The following is a 17,695-nucleotide window of genomic DNA, read 5'->3' as shown; positions in this document are numbered from 1 at the left end:
AAAGAAAGAAAGAAAAAAACCCCCCAAACCAAAAAACAGCAAATGTACCATTATCTTCAGTTTCTGGTTCTAGAGAAAACTAACACTTTTACAAAGGAATGAAATCTGTGATAACCCGAAATTATAAAAATGAGACACAGACATTTAAGTCTCAATACTTTAAATCAAGGCATTTTACATAATTTAAGTCTGATTTATAATTTACAAAAATATGCATGGAAAACAGTCTATTGTCAAACCTAGTGATACACAGTTATATAGAGATACATATGTAGATATGTCAACAAAGAGCGAGTATACAGTACCTTTAACTATCTTATCCAAATAGTGAGCTTGGGAAATTAAAAAGGAAAAAAGAACAGACAGACATTTCAGAAGTGTCACATGGGACAAGAAAATTTTCAGAATTTACATGCAAATTGAGTAGCTGCAGCTGACATACGACTCACATCACACGACAGAGATGCACTTCATATCTCCTAAAAATCCAGTCTATTCACATTTTTAGCAAATGTAGTCATGATTCCAGGAAATACTCAGCATTTTCAACTAACTGAACTAACACTACTTTTCACAGACTATTTGGAATGCACTGCACTCTCATCATTTCAACATTCTCCTTTATAATAGCTGAGCAGAACAAATGGAATCAATTCTTTATTCTCAAAGAACTTTGGAAATTTACAACTATGAGATCTACAAATAATGAAACTTTAAAAGTTAATAAATAAGCAAAAAGAAGAAAAGAAAGAAATGGAAACTCTTGAGCAAATGTAGTATTTTGACATTATATTCGGAAAAGGCACATATAAGTTCTTTAGAAAATTATTACCCAGTATCTCTTGACTGCAAGCCAGACAGACAATGATTTATCACATACATAGCCCATTAGGAAACAGGATTATTCTAAGATCCTGTTTATTTTCAGAAACCTCCTGGAATAGGCTCTTTTTCTCACAGAAGTTGTGTAGGAACAGTCAGGACTAAGACTGAATCTTTTTCTGTACCTGTACCTGCCCCTGTCCACTTGTTTCATGAGGCTACAATTAGGCTATACCTTTCCCCTTGAACTGAGACATAAATGCGTCCCTCAATGTAGAGAACTAATATATTCTTAATAAGCCTCAAATCTCCTGGCTTTGTCTAAATTCATACATCTTTAATGATCTAAAATTGCTTTTCAAAGATGCTTATGTTGATTATTTTTCACTACTGACATAAGCAAATGGTAGGAAACTCCTAATAGAATGACTGAAACTGTAACTCTCAGTTGGGCCACTCAGGTGTGGTGGTTCTGTTATGTGTGTAAACAAAACAGTATATGGTTTTGACACATCTGTACTGTGTATGTAAAAGGATTCTTCACTTTGCCACAGGATTCTCTTAGAGGCGTTTGAATTGCATTTAAAAATAAGCATGTTTACAGCTAATTGGTAATACGATGCAACGAAAATTACAGTGAAGAAGATATGGTGTTAGGTGCTACTCCGAAATTATAATAAAAAAAAATTTACCTTTTAAACATTAAAATAAAAATCTATTACTGCATAACATTCATATAATTTCTTTTTAATTCCTTCTATATGCTATATACTTTATATGCCATATAAACTAGTAGAACCCTGTAACAGCTTAATTGATGATTTGAACATAAAGAAAGTGCCATTGAAATTTCTGGAGTTTCTGATTCTCATAGGGTGGTATTTCTACAGAAATTCTTAGTTTACAAAAATTAATAACGCTGATCACTGTTAGAGAGTAAACCTTTTGCTTTTACATTAGGCCTGCACAACCAAAATAAATAACACAACTTAATTCTGATCTGGATTAGCAGTTTTAAGGGTGGACAAAATTATTTCTAATCAGCCAATCAGATTATTTTTGCCAACAGAACCAATTATGCAAAGCTGTAGACTGATTTACGGTAAAGGTACGTCTTTGGGACACCAGAATATCAGAAGTAGAACGCAAAGTAGAAAATACATTTAAAATATATAGCTGGTCAAAATTAACATAATACTTAAAATACTTGCAACACTTAACACAAGTTTTGCAAAAGGCTAAAAACCAACCATAAGAAAAATATCTGTACTGAGAAAGATACCAAGATTTTTCATCTGCATTTTATATCACAGAGAATTGTGAGCCTGAGAGCTTAAAGCTAAGAGACAAAGAGGGAAGAACAACAAGGAATATTTTGGTATGGAAGAATAAACTTTCTGATAATACCATAAAAACCTGCTTCTAAATAATGAAGAAGTTAAAAGGAGATGTCAGTATATGAGGTTCAAATAATTATTAAAAGTAATAATTGCAACAATATAAACATCATTATATAAACCACAATAGGAAATAAAAAAATGCAGACATGTTGTAAGACGCCATTAGAAATAATAATCATAAAAATAATATAGCATATTTAAAAATTAATGTACCTAACAATTGCTGAAATGCATATTAGGTTGCAAAAAATTACTCTGAAAACTAACGAGTATGTTCTGACACTAGAGAAAAGTCATTCCTTCGATCTACTAAGAAGTTGAAATTTGTTTTATAGAATAAAATTCTTACAAAAATGAGTGCTAGACATATAAAAGGGGACCCATTAAAAAACTATTTTCTGGAGCTGGATGCGGTGGCTCACGCTTGTAATCTCTGCACTTTGGGAGGCTGAGGCAGGAGGATCACTTGAGGTCAGGAGTTCGAGAGCAGCCTGGCCAACATAGTGAAACTCCGACTCTACTAAAAATACAAAAATTAGTGGGGTGTGGTGGTGCGTGCCTGTAGTCCCAGCTACTTGGGAGGCTGAGGCAGGAGAATTGCTTGAACCTGTTAGGCAGAGGTTGCATTGAGGTGAGATTGCACCACTGCACTCCAGCCTGGGAAACAAAGTGAGACTCTGTCTCAAAATAAAGAAATCACAAAAAACAAAAAAAACCCCACTATTTTCTAGTAAAATGTTGCAGTCATAAAATACTTTCCCTGGAGTTTCAATTATTTATCTTGGAAGAAGACCCATGTGGGACACACGGCATGAGTAGTACCATATTTCCTGTGAGATGGCAAGTCTTCATCTTTTCTGGGTCTCACATCTTTTTTTTTTTTTTTTTTTTGAGACGGAGTCTCGCTCTGTCGCCCAGGCTGGAGTGCAGTGGCGTGATCTCGGCTCACTGCAAGCTCCGCCTCCCAGGTTCACGCTATTCTCCTGCCTCAGCCTCCTGAGTAGCTGGGACTACAGGCGCCCACCACCACGCCCGGCTAATTTTTGTATTTTTAGTAGAGGTAGGGTTTCATCGTGTTAGCCAGGATGGTCTCGATCTCCTGACCTCGCGATCCGCCCGCCTCGGCCTCCCAAAGTGCTGGGATTACAGGCGTGAGCCACTGTGCCCGGCCGGGTCTCAGATCTTTGAGTAAACTGGTGAAAGTTTTGAGTTCTCTTCCCCGAAAAATTCACATATGTTCACAAACACAAAATGCCGCCTTTGATTTCAGCTCTTCCATGAGCCCTGGCTCTGTAATGCACAGATTATGAACACCTGGCTGATGTATTAATGATTCCTAAATTTCTAGCTCTGGCCCAGGCCTCTATCTCGTAGCTCTGACCAGGTTCAGAATGATCCAGGGACACACACGAAGCAGTTTGCTGCCAGCCCTGCTCACTATAGGTAATAACAAAGGCTTCCTTTGTGCCTAATACTGTTCTAAGTGCTTATATTATTCTCTCATTTCATCTTCACCACAACCCTATGATGTAATAACAGTGGAGACACTAAATACGGATATGGATACAGGAAACAGAGGAGAGGAGTGATTAACTTGGGCACGGTAATGCCTTGGCCACCTAGGCTGCCTGGCTCCAGAGCTTGCTCTAAACCACTCTGTCACAATGCCATCTGTTGGAGATTTAGAAAAAAAAAAAAAAAAAAAAAAAAAAGGTGTTTTTTTCCCCCCGTAGAAAAAATTGATGAAAGGAGCTCAGAACCAGACACTTCATTCTCCAAAGCCACCAGGCAGTTCCACGTTCTTTTACATGTCTTCTACATGGATTCCGTAGGAAAGCACAAGGTAGATCTACAGATTACTTTAATGCCAAGGCTAATTCTTGGCCTTAGCTGTCCTTCAAAATACATTCAGATACACAGCCATCCCTGGAACATAACAAATGAAGCAAGTATTCAGGTTTCAAGCCTATGACCTGCGGGTCCTTGGTCTACTTGCTGGTACAGGTAGGCAAAGACTCATGGAAGTTTTGAATGTGAAAGAAAAATGTGGCTCACCAAAAATATTTATATTATGTATTTAGTCCATAAATTTTCAATATCAACAAAGCAAATGACTATGCCTGTATTCTTTTCACACATCCCCCCTTCTAGGTGCTTCTTTTAAAGAAGAATTCCTTTTTTTTGTAAAGCCCCTAATTGCTGTATTTCCCCCTTTGTATTCTGGGAAAGATGGGTGGAGGAGGACACAAGATAATTTGCTCTTTTCTGCACCCCATAGTGATGGACCTGGACTCTCAGGCCTCTGAGGATGGGCCTTACTCGTATATGGTATTGTATGTTTCATTCCTCCCATATAGATCAGGAAGGAATAGCATCTTTTTGGAATTCTATCTTCATGCTGTTGCCTCATCTGCTTATCTATCAACACTCTGGGCACCCCTCCATCTCTTCTGTTATCTTACTCTTCCTTTTTCTTCCCCCTACCCCAACACCTCTTTTGAATAAGGTCTAGGAGTATGCACATCAAAGCGCGTGTAACAGGAAAAGAGAACAATCAAGAACTAGCCGTGATGAATTCAATTCTACTAACAGACGCCATGAAAATACAAGACTTTAATGACCTTTCTAGGCATAGGTGACTTAATGTATAAATCGTCCCCATTAGAGAGGTCAACTCTAGGCCATGTAAATCACTGCATTCCCACTGCCTGGCTCATAGCAGAGTCTTTTTTTTTTTTTTTTTTTTTTTTTTTGATACAGGATCTCACTTTGTCACCCAGGCTGGAGTGCACTGGCGCAATCACAGCTTGGCTCACTGCAGCCTCAATTTCCCAGGCTTGGGAGATCCTTCCTCCCACCTCAGCCTCCCAAGTAGCTGGGACTACAGGCGCACCCCAACCACACCTGGCTAATTTTTGTATTTTTTTGTAAAGACGGAGTTTCACCATGTTGCTCAGGCTGGTCTTGAACTCCTGACCTAAGGTGATCCGACTGCCTCAGCCTCCCAACTGCTAGGATTACAGGCATGAGTCGCTGTGCCTGGCTAAAGCAGAGGCTTAATATCTGTTATATAAAATGACCAAATGTACTTTTGGTGGCCTTAGTATGTCCTCTATGTGTCTGCAGCTTTTGAAGAAATTCTGTAAGTAATACAGAGACGATCTTTTGAGAAAGAAGTAAAAGTGGGCAAAACCTCATTTACGACATCCTTCCCCTGTCCTTCACCCATCTGTTCCTCTCCCCTCACCCTAATCCGTGTAGTCTAACTATGGACAGTGGTATTCACAATAACTACTATTTATTATGTGCTGAAAACTGCTAAGCATTTAATGCGAATTAACCGGTTTAATTTTCACCACCCTGTGGGGTAACAGGTATATTATTATCTTCCCTTATTTCACAAATAACGAGGCAATTGAGGCACAAGAAATTAGATAACTTTCCTAAGATCAAAATGCTAGCAGTGGCAAAGACCAAGTTCCAACCAGGCAGTCTGACACCAAAATCCATATTCTAAATAAACGTCATAGTTACAACTCAGAAGAACCAGAACTGTGTACCTGTGTAAGGTGAACTAGAAGCATCATCTGTTTATAGATTGGTCAAGGAATTTACTGGAATAAAAAAAAATCAGACTAAACAACATGGAAATCCTTAGTTCCAATACTGACAGTTAAAGGAAATAAGATTAAAACCCAAATGAATTTAAAATATTTATCTGATGACACCGCTTCATAAATGAGAGTACCTTATATAAACTAAAGAAAGCTTTAATGCTGTCATCTGTTCTAAGAAATCCAAAGTTTGGAAAACCAGCAGGCAAGATAGTAGAAGTAGGGATAAAACCAGGAAAAATAAAAACAAGTAAGTTGAAAAAAACAGAAACCAAAAAGCCCCAAAGAACAGAAGCAGTAGAGTGGATGTACAAATGTTGGATGAGAAATACCTGCTGAGTAGCAGTTCCCAAGAAGGCGGCTCATTTAAAAATGAGGCCTAAGGAGTATATGTGCCTGTCTGGCTGAGATATGGAACAAGATTAATTCCAAGTTTGCTTCCTTTTGCCATCAGGCGGACTCTCATAAATACAGAGAAGCAACAAAGGCAAACCAAGCGGGTTATATAGACATCAGGTAGCTCACAAGGGAAGGTCAAGTCGGTTTCACTGTGTATAAGCAGTTGCTGATGTGTATGGCTATGAACTACTCACATTGTTTCTGCTGTCAACAATGCGCTTGGTGGGAGCATATTAAATAGTACCGTATAATGTTGTCATCGGGCTACTGGCTTGAATCCTCGGTATAGTATAGACATCAGATGCGTACATCATAAAATATAGACATATTCTTCACTATGACAATTACTGTGAAGTCCTTGGAGTAGAGGGAAGATTTTTAGTTAGCACTGAGCATTTCATAATACTTCCGAACACGGACTTAAAAAATGACTCACATTAGTATCTCATTAAAGTTGTAAGTAGGTATCATTCTTAGATTAGTCAAGTACCAATTCCTGCAGGATGACAGAAAAGCTACAGTCTGCAAATACATACATATTAAATCCACTTATTCCAATCAGCAACTGTTTAAATCAGCGTGCAAGCTGCACACCCATTGATTTGATGTTCCTTAATTGCTGCTCACTGCACTGTTTTATTACTGATTACCATATCATAAAGGATTATGACAGTGATGTAATTTTAAACACCATAAAACAATTATATATTCTTAAGAGTTTACTCAAGACTCCTTAAAATATGTTCTCTTTCACCACAGAATTATCAGATTATGGGCAAACATCAAAAAAATTCTTTCCTATTTAGGAAAGTCAATTAATTTGCATTTTACCAACTAGTAAGTGAGGTGGTGTCAGCAAAAAAAAAAAAAAAAAGTTTGTGTGTGTGCGTGTGTGCACATGTGCTTTAAAGGGATCTGCTCCCTACAATTGGCAATACTTTTTCAAAAATTTGCTTCAAATAAATTGTTTTTGAAAGTTTGCATACTTTATTCTTTTTACAGTTTGGAAACTTGGTGTAAAAATTATCTGAATAAATACATTGCCTCTTACATGCACCTACCCAAGAAAATACCATACTTCAATTTAGAACAGTATTTATACCAAGGCATTCCAAACGAGTGAAATAATATTTTTCCTGATTTAAGTCAGCCCAGAAAAATCCAGATTCTATGGAAAAGGTGCTTTGAGATGAATCACATTTTATAAAGTCAGCACTGCTGAAAGAGTGCCTTTATAAGCTGCAGAGCTTTGTAGAGATGACTGGTAGAACAGAATTTGGTATTTTCCTCCAATTTAGGATTTCATGCCTGACCATGGACTACATACACATAATGGAAGTAACAGTGGAACACTCAAGGTGCAGACGGCAGGCTCACTGATGTTGGGATGTGCACAGCCTATGCAAAGAGATGCCTTGTGTGGTGTGTGATGTGTGAGTTTTGTGGTAGCCTTTGCATGTGGGATGATTTCATCCACTGAACCACAAACATACACGTGTTGGTAACACGTCTCCTTTATTTTTTATTCCTTGTGTGAGTTTATTGAATGACACAAGCAAAAAACACATTTTAGGATTTCCTAGATTAAAAAAATAAGGTATATTTTAGTACTCCAATTTGGTAATGAAACTAGTGAGAGACAGCTCTTAACATTAATTAAAAAAAACTGTAATACAACGTTTTATACTAGGTGAATATTTGGCTATTTAAGATTTAGGAAAAATGAAGTTGGTTATAACAATGATTAGAAGGGTGTCTGGATAGCATTAACAAATCCAATCACAGGAAGCCATAACAATGATCTACAGATTTGGGCAATATCAATGGGTATAATTTTTTGTCTATAATTGCCACTTTTGTCTATTCACAACATTTAAGAAAAATGTATAGACTAAAACTTTTAAGTATGAAAAATATAATGGGTCTTTCTCATGTCAGTTTTCTTGACCATAACTGGAAACCAATAAACAAGACTGAACAATCCTTTTAACTCACCTAGGATATATTATAATTTATTTTACGAAAATAGTAAACAAATGGCTGTTCTCAAAGGTGATTGATATAGAAAGTAATTTTGCTGTATTTGTAGGTGAGAGTATGCAAAGATGTTTACCACTTGTATACACTTTTCTCAGCCTTTTCTCATGAGCTGATGCTGGTGACACAAATAATCTACCCACTTTCTATGAGTGTTTTCCATTGGCCAATGTCTACATAGATTCCAGCCCACTAATTTCCAGCGACAGACAAATGGGACATTAATTTAAATTTTGAAAGGAAGTAGGCAGAGTGTTCAATAGCTCACAACGTTCTTTTTTTTTTTTTTTTTGAGACGGAGTCTCGCTCTGTCACACAGGCCGGAGCGCAGTGGCGCGATCTCGGCTCACTGCAAGCTCCGCCTCCCGGGTTCACGCCATTCTCCTGCCTCAGCCTCTCCGAGTAGCTGGGACTACAGGCGCCCGCCACCTCGCCCGGCTAATTTTTTGTATTTTTAGTAGAGACGGGGTTTCACCGTGGTCTCGATCTCCTGACCTCATGATCCGCCCGCCTCGGCCTCCCAAAGTGCTGGGATTACAAGCGTGAGCCACCGCGCCCGGCCGCTCACAATGTTCTTAAATCTTCCACAGTATAAACTGATTTTCCTCAAACTATTTTTTGTTGTTGTAATTGTTATTTTTTATTTTGGCAAACTACAAGTTCTGTTATCAGCTATCATTTAAAATTTCCTGGATAAAAAAATGTGGTACTTTACTAAGACATCACCTGCATTATTGTTTTTGCATCTGTTTCTATGACAATTCAATCTTTTGTAACAGGGACATAGATATTAATTTTCATTACATAAAAATTAATTTTTATCTATTCCACTATACACATACACACAAGAACAATTAAAAAATCATTCAGGAGGCAGGACAGTCTATCTAGGGCTTAAGAGCATGGGCTTGGGCCGGGCACAGCGGCTCATGGCTGTAATCCCAGCACTCTGGGAGGCCGAAGCAGGCGGATCACGAGGTCAGGAGATCGAGACCATCCTGGCTAACACGGTGAAACCCCATCTCTACTAAAAATACAAAAAATTAGCCAGGCATGGTGGTGGGCACCTGTAGTCCCAGCTACCCGGAAGGCTGAGGCAGGAGAATGGCGTGAACCTGAGAGGCGGAGCTTGCAGTAAGCCAAGAGCGCGCCACTGCACTCCAGCCTGGGTGACAGAGAAAGCGTCTCAAGAAAAAAAAAAAAAAAAGAAGAGCGTGGGCTTGGAAATCGCTCACATGGGTCTCGAGTCTGATTTTGTTGCTCACTAGCTGTGCATCCATAGAAAAGTTACATAACCTTTCAGACCCTCAATTTCTTCAATGGAGATTTTATTAGCTTCTACCTGAGAATTAAATAAGATAATTAATGTAGAACAGTTGGCATTGTGCCTTAGCAAATAGTAAACGCTCAATAAATATTAAATATTATTGATTCATCTTATTAATAGGGATAGTTTAAAAAGGACAAACTCATGAGGCAGCTGGTATTTTTTAAGCGATTATGAAGAAAAGAAAAAGTCTGACTTTGAGGAAAGAAATGTGGGATTGGCAATGATTTGGTTTCATAAGCCCCAGGGTTCATTCTGCCCCATAGCAGCAGGATAAGCCCCTTATACTCTGCCTCCCCAAGCTGTCCTCCTTTTGCTGAGAACATTCTTTATATGAACTGGCTTGTTCCCAGAGTAGGGACAACTCCATTTTGGAGTTGGGAAGTTTTCTTCTTCCTTGTCTCTCATAAACCCTCTGCTGGTTAGATGCACAATTCCTGGTCAACATGGGGTTCAGCTTTTTGGAATAAAGAACACATCACAACTTGCCCTTATATATTTTTTGCTCCCTCACTGGTAATTTTATTTGAGCAAGATAAATTAATATTTTCTAAAAAAAGTGTAGATACTCACACAAATATTCATATAGTCCACTCACAAATTCAGAAATACAAGTCATGTATTTACAGTAACTATTTGGAAACTAAGACATTCAAATATCATATTTTACACGCATATCCCTACCCTTACATTGTGAGTTTGCTAAAGATTTTTCATTATGAAATATACTGAGCAGACAGGATATATATTGCTAACTTTTCATAGCAGAATGGTGTAAGTTTATATGTCACCATTCTTAAATACAAGAGGAAGGCCACCCTTGGCTGAGACAATCCTTTCCAGTAGCTGTGGGTGGCACACAAACATGTAGTCATAATTGCATATCTAGACTTTTACTATGTGGTTTGTTCTTACACTGGTCACAATTCAGAGCACAACGCTTGTAGGGGCAGGAAAGAGTTAGAGTAAGTGAAATAACCACAGTTTCCTCTTTGCTTTCCGCGGCAGCTACATGGTGATTTTTTTCCTTATCTATACCAATGTATTGCAGTGGATTACTCACATACATAATAATCACTACTGGGGACTCATCTTAAAAGTCAAGAGTTGGGGTCAGGTGCAGTGGCTCACGCCTGTAATCCCAGCACATTGGAAGGCCAAGGTGGGCGGATCACGAGGTCAGGAGATTGAGACCATCCTGGCTAACACGGTGAAACCCCGTCTCTACTAAAAATACAAAAAATTAGCCAGGTGTGGTGGCACGCACCTGTAGACCCAGCTACTCGAGAGGCTAAGGCAGGAGAATTGCTTGAACTCAGGAGGCGGAGCTTGCAGTGAGCCGAGATCGTGCCACTGCACTCCAGCCTGGGCAACAGAGCAAGACTCTGTCTCAAAACAAACAAACAAACAAACAAACAAACAAACAAACAAACACAACAAGTCAAGAGTTGGACTGTATGTGAAAAGCATTATTTTACACCTTATTGTTCAGGTGGGGACTAATTAATGAATACCTTATGTCATTAATTAGATTGCTTATGTTTAACCACATGCTTTCTGTGGACACATATATAAATATTAATTTTGGACAGAATGGTAATCATTCAGCACCATAACAATTAAGCAGCTGTAACCTGTCTCGTGTGCTAAGTGATGGAGCTGCAGGCGAGCTCTACAAGCAGATGGTCTTACCCACCCATGCTTAAAGTTAAAGACTTTTTAAAAAAGAGGTGTTGACAAATCAGAACAACTAGGCATAGTTTTGATGCAAATTGACCAATTTGCAATGTAGATTACCCTAAAAACTAATCTAGTATATAAGAAAAATTAAGCTCTGTTGTTAAAGGAAGACATTATATCACATTTAGATATAGTAGATTCCCCACCAACATAATTATTTACTAATTTCATTCAACCAACAGAGTTTAATGGAAAAGCAGCTGGCAAAGTATTCAAATTTACGGACCTCCTTTGACTGCTCCTTAATTTATCCAAGGCACATGCCTGTTAAATCCCAGAAATGATAGTCATATTTCAGACAGCTGGTTTCCAGCTTCATTAAAGAGGCACTCAAAAAAGAGAGGGTCACTGAACTTATCATGAAGAGCAACAGACAAAAATTGGCTCCAGTCACACCATCATCTGCGAATATGTTAAATACGAAGGCTGCTGGAGGGCCGTGCTTCCGTATGGACAGACACCACAACCAAACTTGCACTTTAAAATAGGGAGGTGGAAGAGGAACTGTTTTAAAATGAAAAGCGGCTATTTTCAACTTGTCATATTCAAGAAATGGCAAAGATAAATTCTGCCATTGAAAGGATAACAACATACCATGTGGGAAGGGATAATCATACTTCTTAAAATTGTGGACTTAATTTCTCTACCCTTACATTAAACTGAATGAAAAGTCCCAACATTTTATTTACCCCATTAGGTAATAAGCATCTCAGCATATAAGGAATATTACTTCAAAGCCTCATAAACACCTCACTAGCTGCCTTTCACTCTCCAGTTAGCTGGCTTACTTTTGGGAAGAATGTGGCATCCTTATAATCTGGAATTCGAGAGAATCTTTCTCTTCCTTGCTGATATTGTGAAATAGCTGACAACATATTATTTTGTACCTGGTTTCACTCTTAAATGCCTTGGATCTAAACTTCAGTAAAAGGCTTCTGATGAACTTGGCAGGCAGAAGGAGCATTTTCCATCTTTATTTCTGGTTAAATTGTCAATTGAGTTTAAAACCTCCAATATACTCGGTTTCGGTGGTAATTTAGATCTTAGATGGTTTTTAAAAGATACAAATTAATGAGGTGTTCCAAATGGAAAAAAGATCCTCTAGTATATTAGTAAAGGAACAAAATGTCAAGTTTGTAATGAAACAGTATCATACAAATTTGACATATCACTTACTTGGCTTTTATTCAGATAACATGTCTCTCAATAAACTTTTTAAAAAACAACTTATATTGGCTTAAGATGAGACATGTGGTTTCAGAAAGAAAAATGGAAACCACAGGTATGAATACATGAATATATTCATATTTTAAATTTCTGGCCTGGCATGTAACTGTAATGAAAATTAATGGATTCAAAAATTTTTTTGAGATAATAATTATAATTTACAAGTTGTTTCCCTAAGACACAGAGCCACTACACAGTAAACTGTTTTGAGACTTAAAAGAACTAGTTAGCAAACGATTAAGTTCATGGTGGGAAACAAACACGAGGTCCTGGGAAAGGAAGGAGTCGGGTTTGCCAAGCCTAAAGAAATCAGGCATATTTCAATGACATCTAACTTATCAAAAAACAATACAAATCCTCAAGTTTCTTATGTATTGCTCCCAGTTGAGAAAAATCGCAATAGGTTTAACTCTCCATTCTTCTGAAACAGCTGCTTCTAATGCCAGTGGCCCGCCTTCCAGTGGGCCTTGTAGGAGAAAGCTTAATTTAGCAATAGCTATTGGGACTCAAGTTAGACCACAGGAGGTAGACTGGAAAGAAATTCCTGCACAAGTAAACACCACAGTACAAAATTCATCTGTCATATGACCCTAAACAAGGATGTGAAGAGTATGTGAAGCGTATTTCTTTTAAAGAACTCTAAATTCTCATCCTCATAGGCTATGTGTAAATCACTTCAGTGGAAAACGTATGTTAAATCCAGATGTACTCACCCACCAAGCAATTATTTACATTCAGAATTGAGTCTCAGAAGGACTAAAAAAATGCTCCTTTTCTAAAGTATGGAAAAACCACATCTAACGTTTCCCAAAACAACACACCTGTCGTAGAAATTTACCTCTCAGTAGCACTGGCGCTGCCATCTGATATGAAACCACGCAGCTTTAGCTGATGACTATGCTGCTGCCTCTCTTTTCCGTGAGGATAAATTACAGCATGAAGGACAGGGGGGAGAAAAAGGGAACTCAAGGCCTGATGTCAATAGTGAGAGCTATTTATCCCCACACTTACTCCCATTCTTAGGGACAGAAACCAAGGCCTTGTGAAGTTCTTTAGTGGAAAATAAATCACCAACATGACTGGAGAACGTGTACCCACATGGCCCTAGGGACTATGACTTTTCCTGACAGTTACACAGCAAGTCAGGTGCAGAAGTCAGTGACGAGTCTCATCCACTTTTTTGAGGATGTAATCTGTAATCTGAGTTGCGGATGTAATTTTTTTTTTTTGAGACGGAGTCTCGCTTTGTCGCCCAGGCTGGAGTGCAGTGGCGCGATCTCGGCTCACTGCAAGCTCCGCCTCCCGGGTTCACGCCATTCTCCTGCCTCAGCCTCTCCGAGTAGCTGGGACTACAGGCGCCCGCCACCGCGCCCGGCTAGTTTTTTGTATTTTTAGTAGAGACGGGGTTTCATCGTGGTCTCAATGTCCTGACCCCGTGATCCGCCCGCCTCGGCCTCCCAAAGTGCTGGGATTACAAGCGTGAGCCACCGCGCCCGGCCTAGTTGCAGATGTAATTCTAATGGGACTTTTGGAGACACTATATGACTCAACACAAGAAGATGAAGGAGATAAGGAAGGAGGGACACTACAAGGTTAAATTTGTAACACACTTCACAAGAGGTTGGTAGAAGAGTCCAAATTAGTAACATCTTTGAGGCTTTATAGTATACAGATTGTAACAGTAGAAATGGAATGATTTGATGAAACCTTGGCATGTAGTATTTAAGACTAAACTATGATAGAAACACAGAGTCAAACTTACTAAAGTTTCAAATTTAGACCACTAAATTTGTTTTTGTTGGTTGATTACTCTCTCACTCAACAGGCTGTGGAACACTGAGCGAAAGACGGATTTGGCTCCAAGTGCAGATCTGCCATTGCTCTCAATGCTGGCTGCAAGGAAGCGGAACCCAAGGCTCCATGTCCTGTTTTTGATGAAATTGGTGTATGTAAAGACAAGCAAATACGAAAGAATGATTTGAAGGACAGACAAATTGCAACATCAAAATAGATTGCAACATCAAAATAAACATTATCTTTGTAGTAGTTTTAAAAATATTGAAACAGTAGAGAACACTGACAACCAAACAGGGCCTCCACCTTTTAGAAAGGTCAGAAAAACCAGGTTTGCATTTGTAGAAAAGAGATTAAGTGACCTCTTCTTTTAAAAATTACAAGTCTGAGGGGATTACAGAGGCTAAAGTACTGTTTATAAAACTGCTAACTGAAGACACTAGACTGAAATGAGAAAAACAGTATTGGAAGGCCCCCAGTGGATACTGTCATCTCAATGGAAGAGACACACCTAAATCAGCCCGGTTCTCAGAACATGGGTGATACTCCTGAGCTCTGAAGGGGGCTTTCCATCACTCTCTCAGGGATCTCTGTCCCCTCTGTCCATCAAATTTCTTATTACTGAGAATCACTGGGACTTGCAGAGCAGGAGGGACCTCAAGAAGTTCTCGTTCTGCAAGCTTCACAGAAGGTTTTTCAGCCTGTCAATTTAGGAGAATTTCCCCTAGATTTTCAGTGCCAATCAAGTCAGTTTAGGAGAATCTTCCCCTCAACTCCACGCCTGCTGCCTCCTTGGCGACCCACTCTCTACTGTGAATGACAGACCACGAGGCATCTATGTCCAGACTATTCATGTGCCAGGAAGCAGAGGGGATTAGCTCTCCTTGTATCCAGTGTGCACTCCTGTTTTTTCTGGAGGAATTAGCCGAGGCTAATCCCTTTGCCTAGAGACAAGATTTAGCAGGGAGGAATTAGTCACAGTCAGTTTGTTATGAATTTCAGTCCAAAGACTAGCAACAACAACAAGAAGAAACATCTATAGGGTGTTTGCTGTGTGCCAGGCACTGTGCTAAGTGCTCTTCCACATGACCTGACCCATTTAATACTCTCAGGAACTCTACGAGGTAGTTACTGTTTTCATTCCCACTTTATAGATGAGCAAACTGAGGCACAGGGGGCTTAAGTAATTTTCCAAGATCATACAGATATGAAGTGACAGAGCTGGAACCAGGAGGAAATCCAGGGTTTATGGGTCTGAAATTTACATAATTTGGGAGGCCCTCTTTAAGAATATCAAAATATAAAAATGAAATCAGGTATAAAAGTATTTAGAATGAGAGAAACCACAACAAAACATTTATTTTTCAGTTAATACCACAAATATGAGAGAAGCCATATGCATTTTCTTTTTTTTTTTTTTTTTGAGATGGAGTCTCACTCTGTCACCAGGCTGGAGTGCAGTGGCGCAATCTCAGCTCACTGCAACCTCTGACTCCCTGGTTCAAGCTATTCTCCTGCCTCAGCCTCCCAAGTAGCTGGGATTACAGGCATGCGCCACCACATCCAGCTAATTTTTGTATTTTTAGTAGAGACGGGGATTCACCATGTTGGCCAGGATGGTCCCAATCTCCTGACCTCGTGATCTACCCGCTTCTGTCTCCCAAAGTGCTGGGATTACAGGCATGAGCCACTGTGCCCAGCCCCATATACATTTTTTATTCAGTGCTTGCCATGTCTCTAACGAACATTTTTCCTATATTTTTGGGCTATAATTACTCTTTGATTGCCTCTTTATATGACAACGATTTTTGTAATATTTTCTACAGAGAGTATAGAAAGATAACTCAGTCTGTATTCTATGTGACAGTTTACTTTTCATTATTGATAAAACTATCAACAGTAGTTCATTTGGCTTCAAAATTTGTTATTGGTAATGTCATGTAAATTTGTGCCATTACTGTCGAGTTTGGAAAGACTTTTTTTTTTATTGTGTAATAAACTGATCTTAAATATGCTGAGTTGATAATACTCATTAACTATTTTGTTGTGATGTCCACAGAGTAGAATATTTTGAGTTTATGTTAAATTTGCAATGTCAGTATTTCATGTCACATAAACAAGACTTTTTCTGGTGCACTCATGTGATTCAGTGATACACTGGGATGAGTAACACATGTGATTTCACACACTGTTGAACTCAGTATCTGCAGTACTGCTACGGACTTATACCCTACAAATACAGGAATTCTGATAAATACTCAAAGGAGAAATATTCATCTAAAAGAAAAAGCTATGGCATGTTTATAATTATATAAATTCCATTATCAAGTACACGCCTGGTAGGAGAAAACTTCTGTTTTAATTAGGCATTTTAGGTATTTGATGACACGAGGAATTTTCCAGACTAGCTTCTGTTTCCATACATTTCAAACCTTATTTCTCCTCCAATACCTACTTGCTTCTGGTGCAGAGCTCCACAGGACAAAGCCATATCTTCATCTAATTACTCCCTGACCCTGTACTTTTGTGTCACTAGGTGAGTTGGTGGAAGGTGGGAAGATTCCTAGGTGGCTAGCAGTAACAACCATAGAGAGAAGTGATGTCACACCTCATATGCATATCCCATTACATCTAAACTAAATGTACCCCCAGATCAAATTCTCCTTATCGGAATTCTCAAAACACCCACAGCCACCCCAATGCCACCCTGCACAAGGAAAAGTGTGGTGGAAAGGAAGCTGGAGGGTGAAGAGCCAGAAGTCAGCTGATTTGCAAGTTTTATAGTAACATACGACACCTGAACCCATGGCTGTCTCCTTGTGGGATCTTAGGAGGGGCCAGTGCAAATGAAGGACCCTGATATTTATGTTTCACCAGCTTCACAGTAAACCTGTCTCTGGCAAGCTCAGGGATGCTGGTAGTTTGGTGCAAGGTTGCCTTTCGTCACCACTCAACCACTGACTGATGTGAAGCCAAATGCCTCCCAGAACAGCCATTTGTGGGTATGATGTGGTGCCCCATATCCACTGTTATTGGAAATTATAAACAAAATGTGACTTAAAATCTAAAAAGATATTTCTAGAATTACATATTGTTTTATTTTGGATATGATGCTCAATCTGGGAAACACTACAAAAGTTGCAAAGAATACTGAGTTTTGTAATTTAAGTGAAGCATTTATCAGAGTGGTCATTCTATTTTCAAATTTGTCACCTACTTTTTAATTTAACAATTAAAATACTATTCTTTCACCATTATCTGAGATAAGAATTGGAACGCCAAGCCTGAGCTTGTCTGTATCAGTAAAAGTTTTGCTCTTTCTCTCTTTCCACCCC

At 38.8% G+C, this 17,695-nt stretch overlaps 1 protein-coding gene across 1 annotated transcript in view; it reads right to left on the bottom strand.

Moving 5' to 3' along the window:
• TENM3 (teneurin transmembrane protein 3) overlaps nucleotides 1–17,695 on the bottom strand; it is a 1,583,118-nt gene that overhangs the window by 85,808 nt on the left and 1,479,615 nt on the right. Inside the window, exon 17 of the mRNA XM_030816348.1 lies at nucleotides 306–332. Coding sequence (XP_030672208.1) covers nucleotides 306–332 — 27 coding nt within the window. The remainder of the gene's footprint in view (nucleotides 1–305; nucleotides 333–17,695) is intronic.

The sequence above is a fragment of the Nomascus leucogenys genome, chromosome 7b (genome assembly GCF_006542625.1).
Source record: "Nomascus leucogenys isolate Asia chromosome 7b, Asia_NLE_v1, whole genome shotgun sequence".
Classification (NCBI taxonomy): domain Eukaryota; kingdom Metazoa; phylum Chordata; class Mammalia; order Primates; family Hylobatidae; genus Nomascus; species Nomascus leucogenys.
This window is presented reverse-complemented; position numbering and strand designations above follow the sequence as displayed.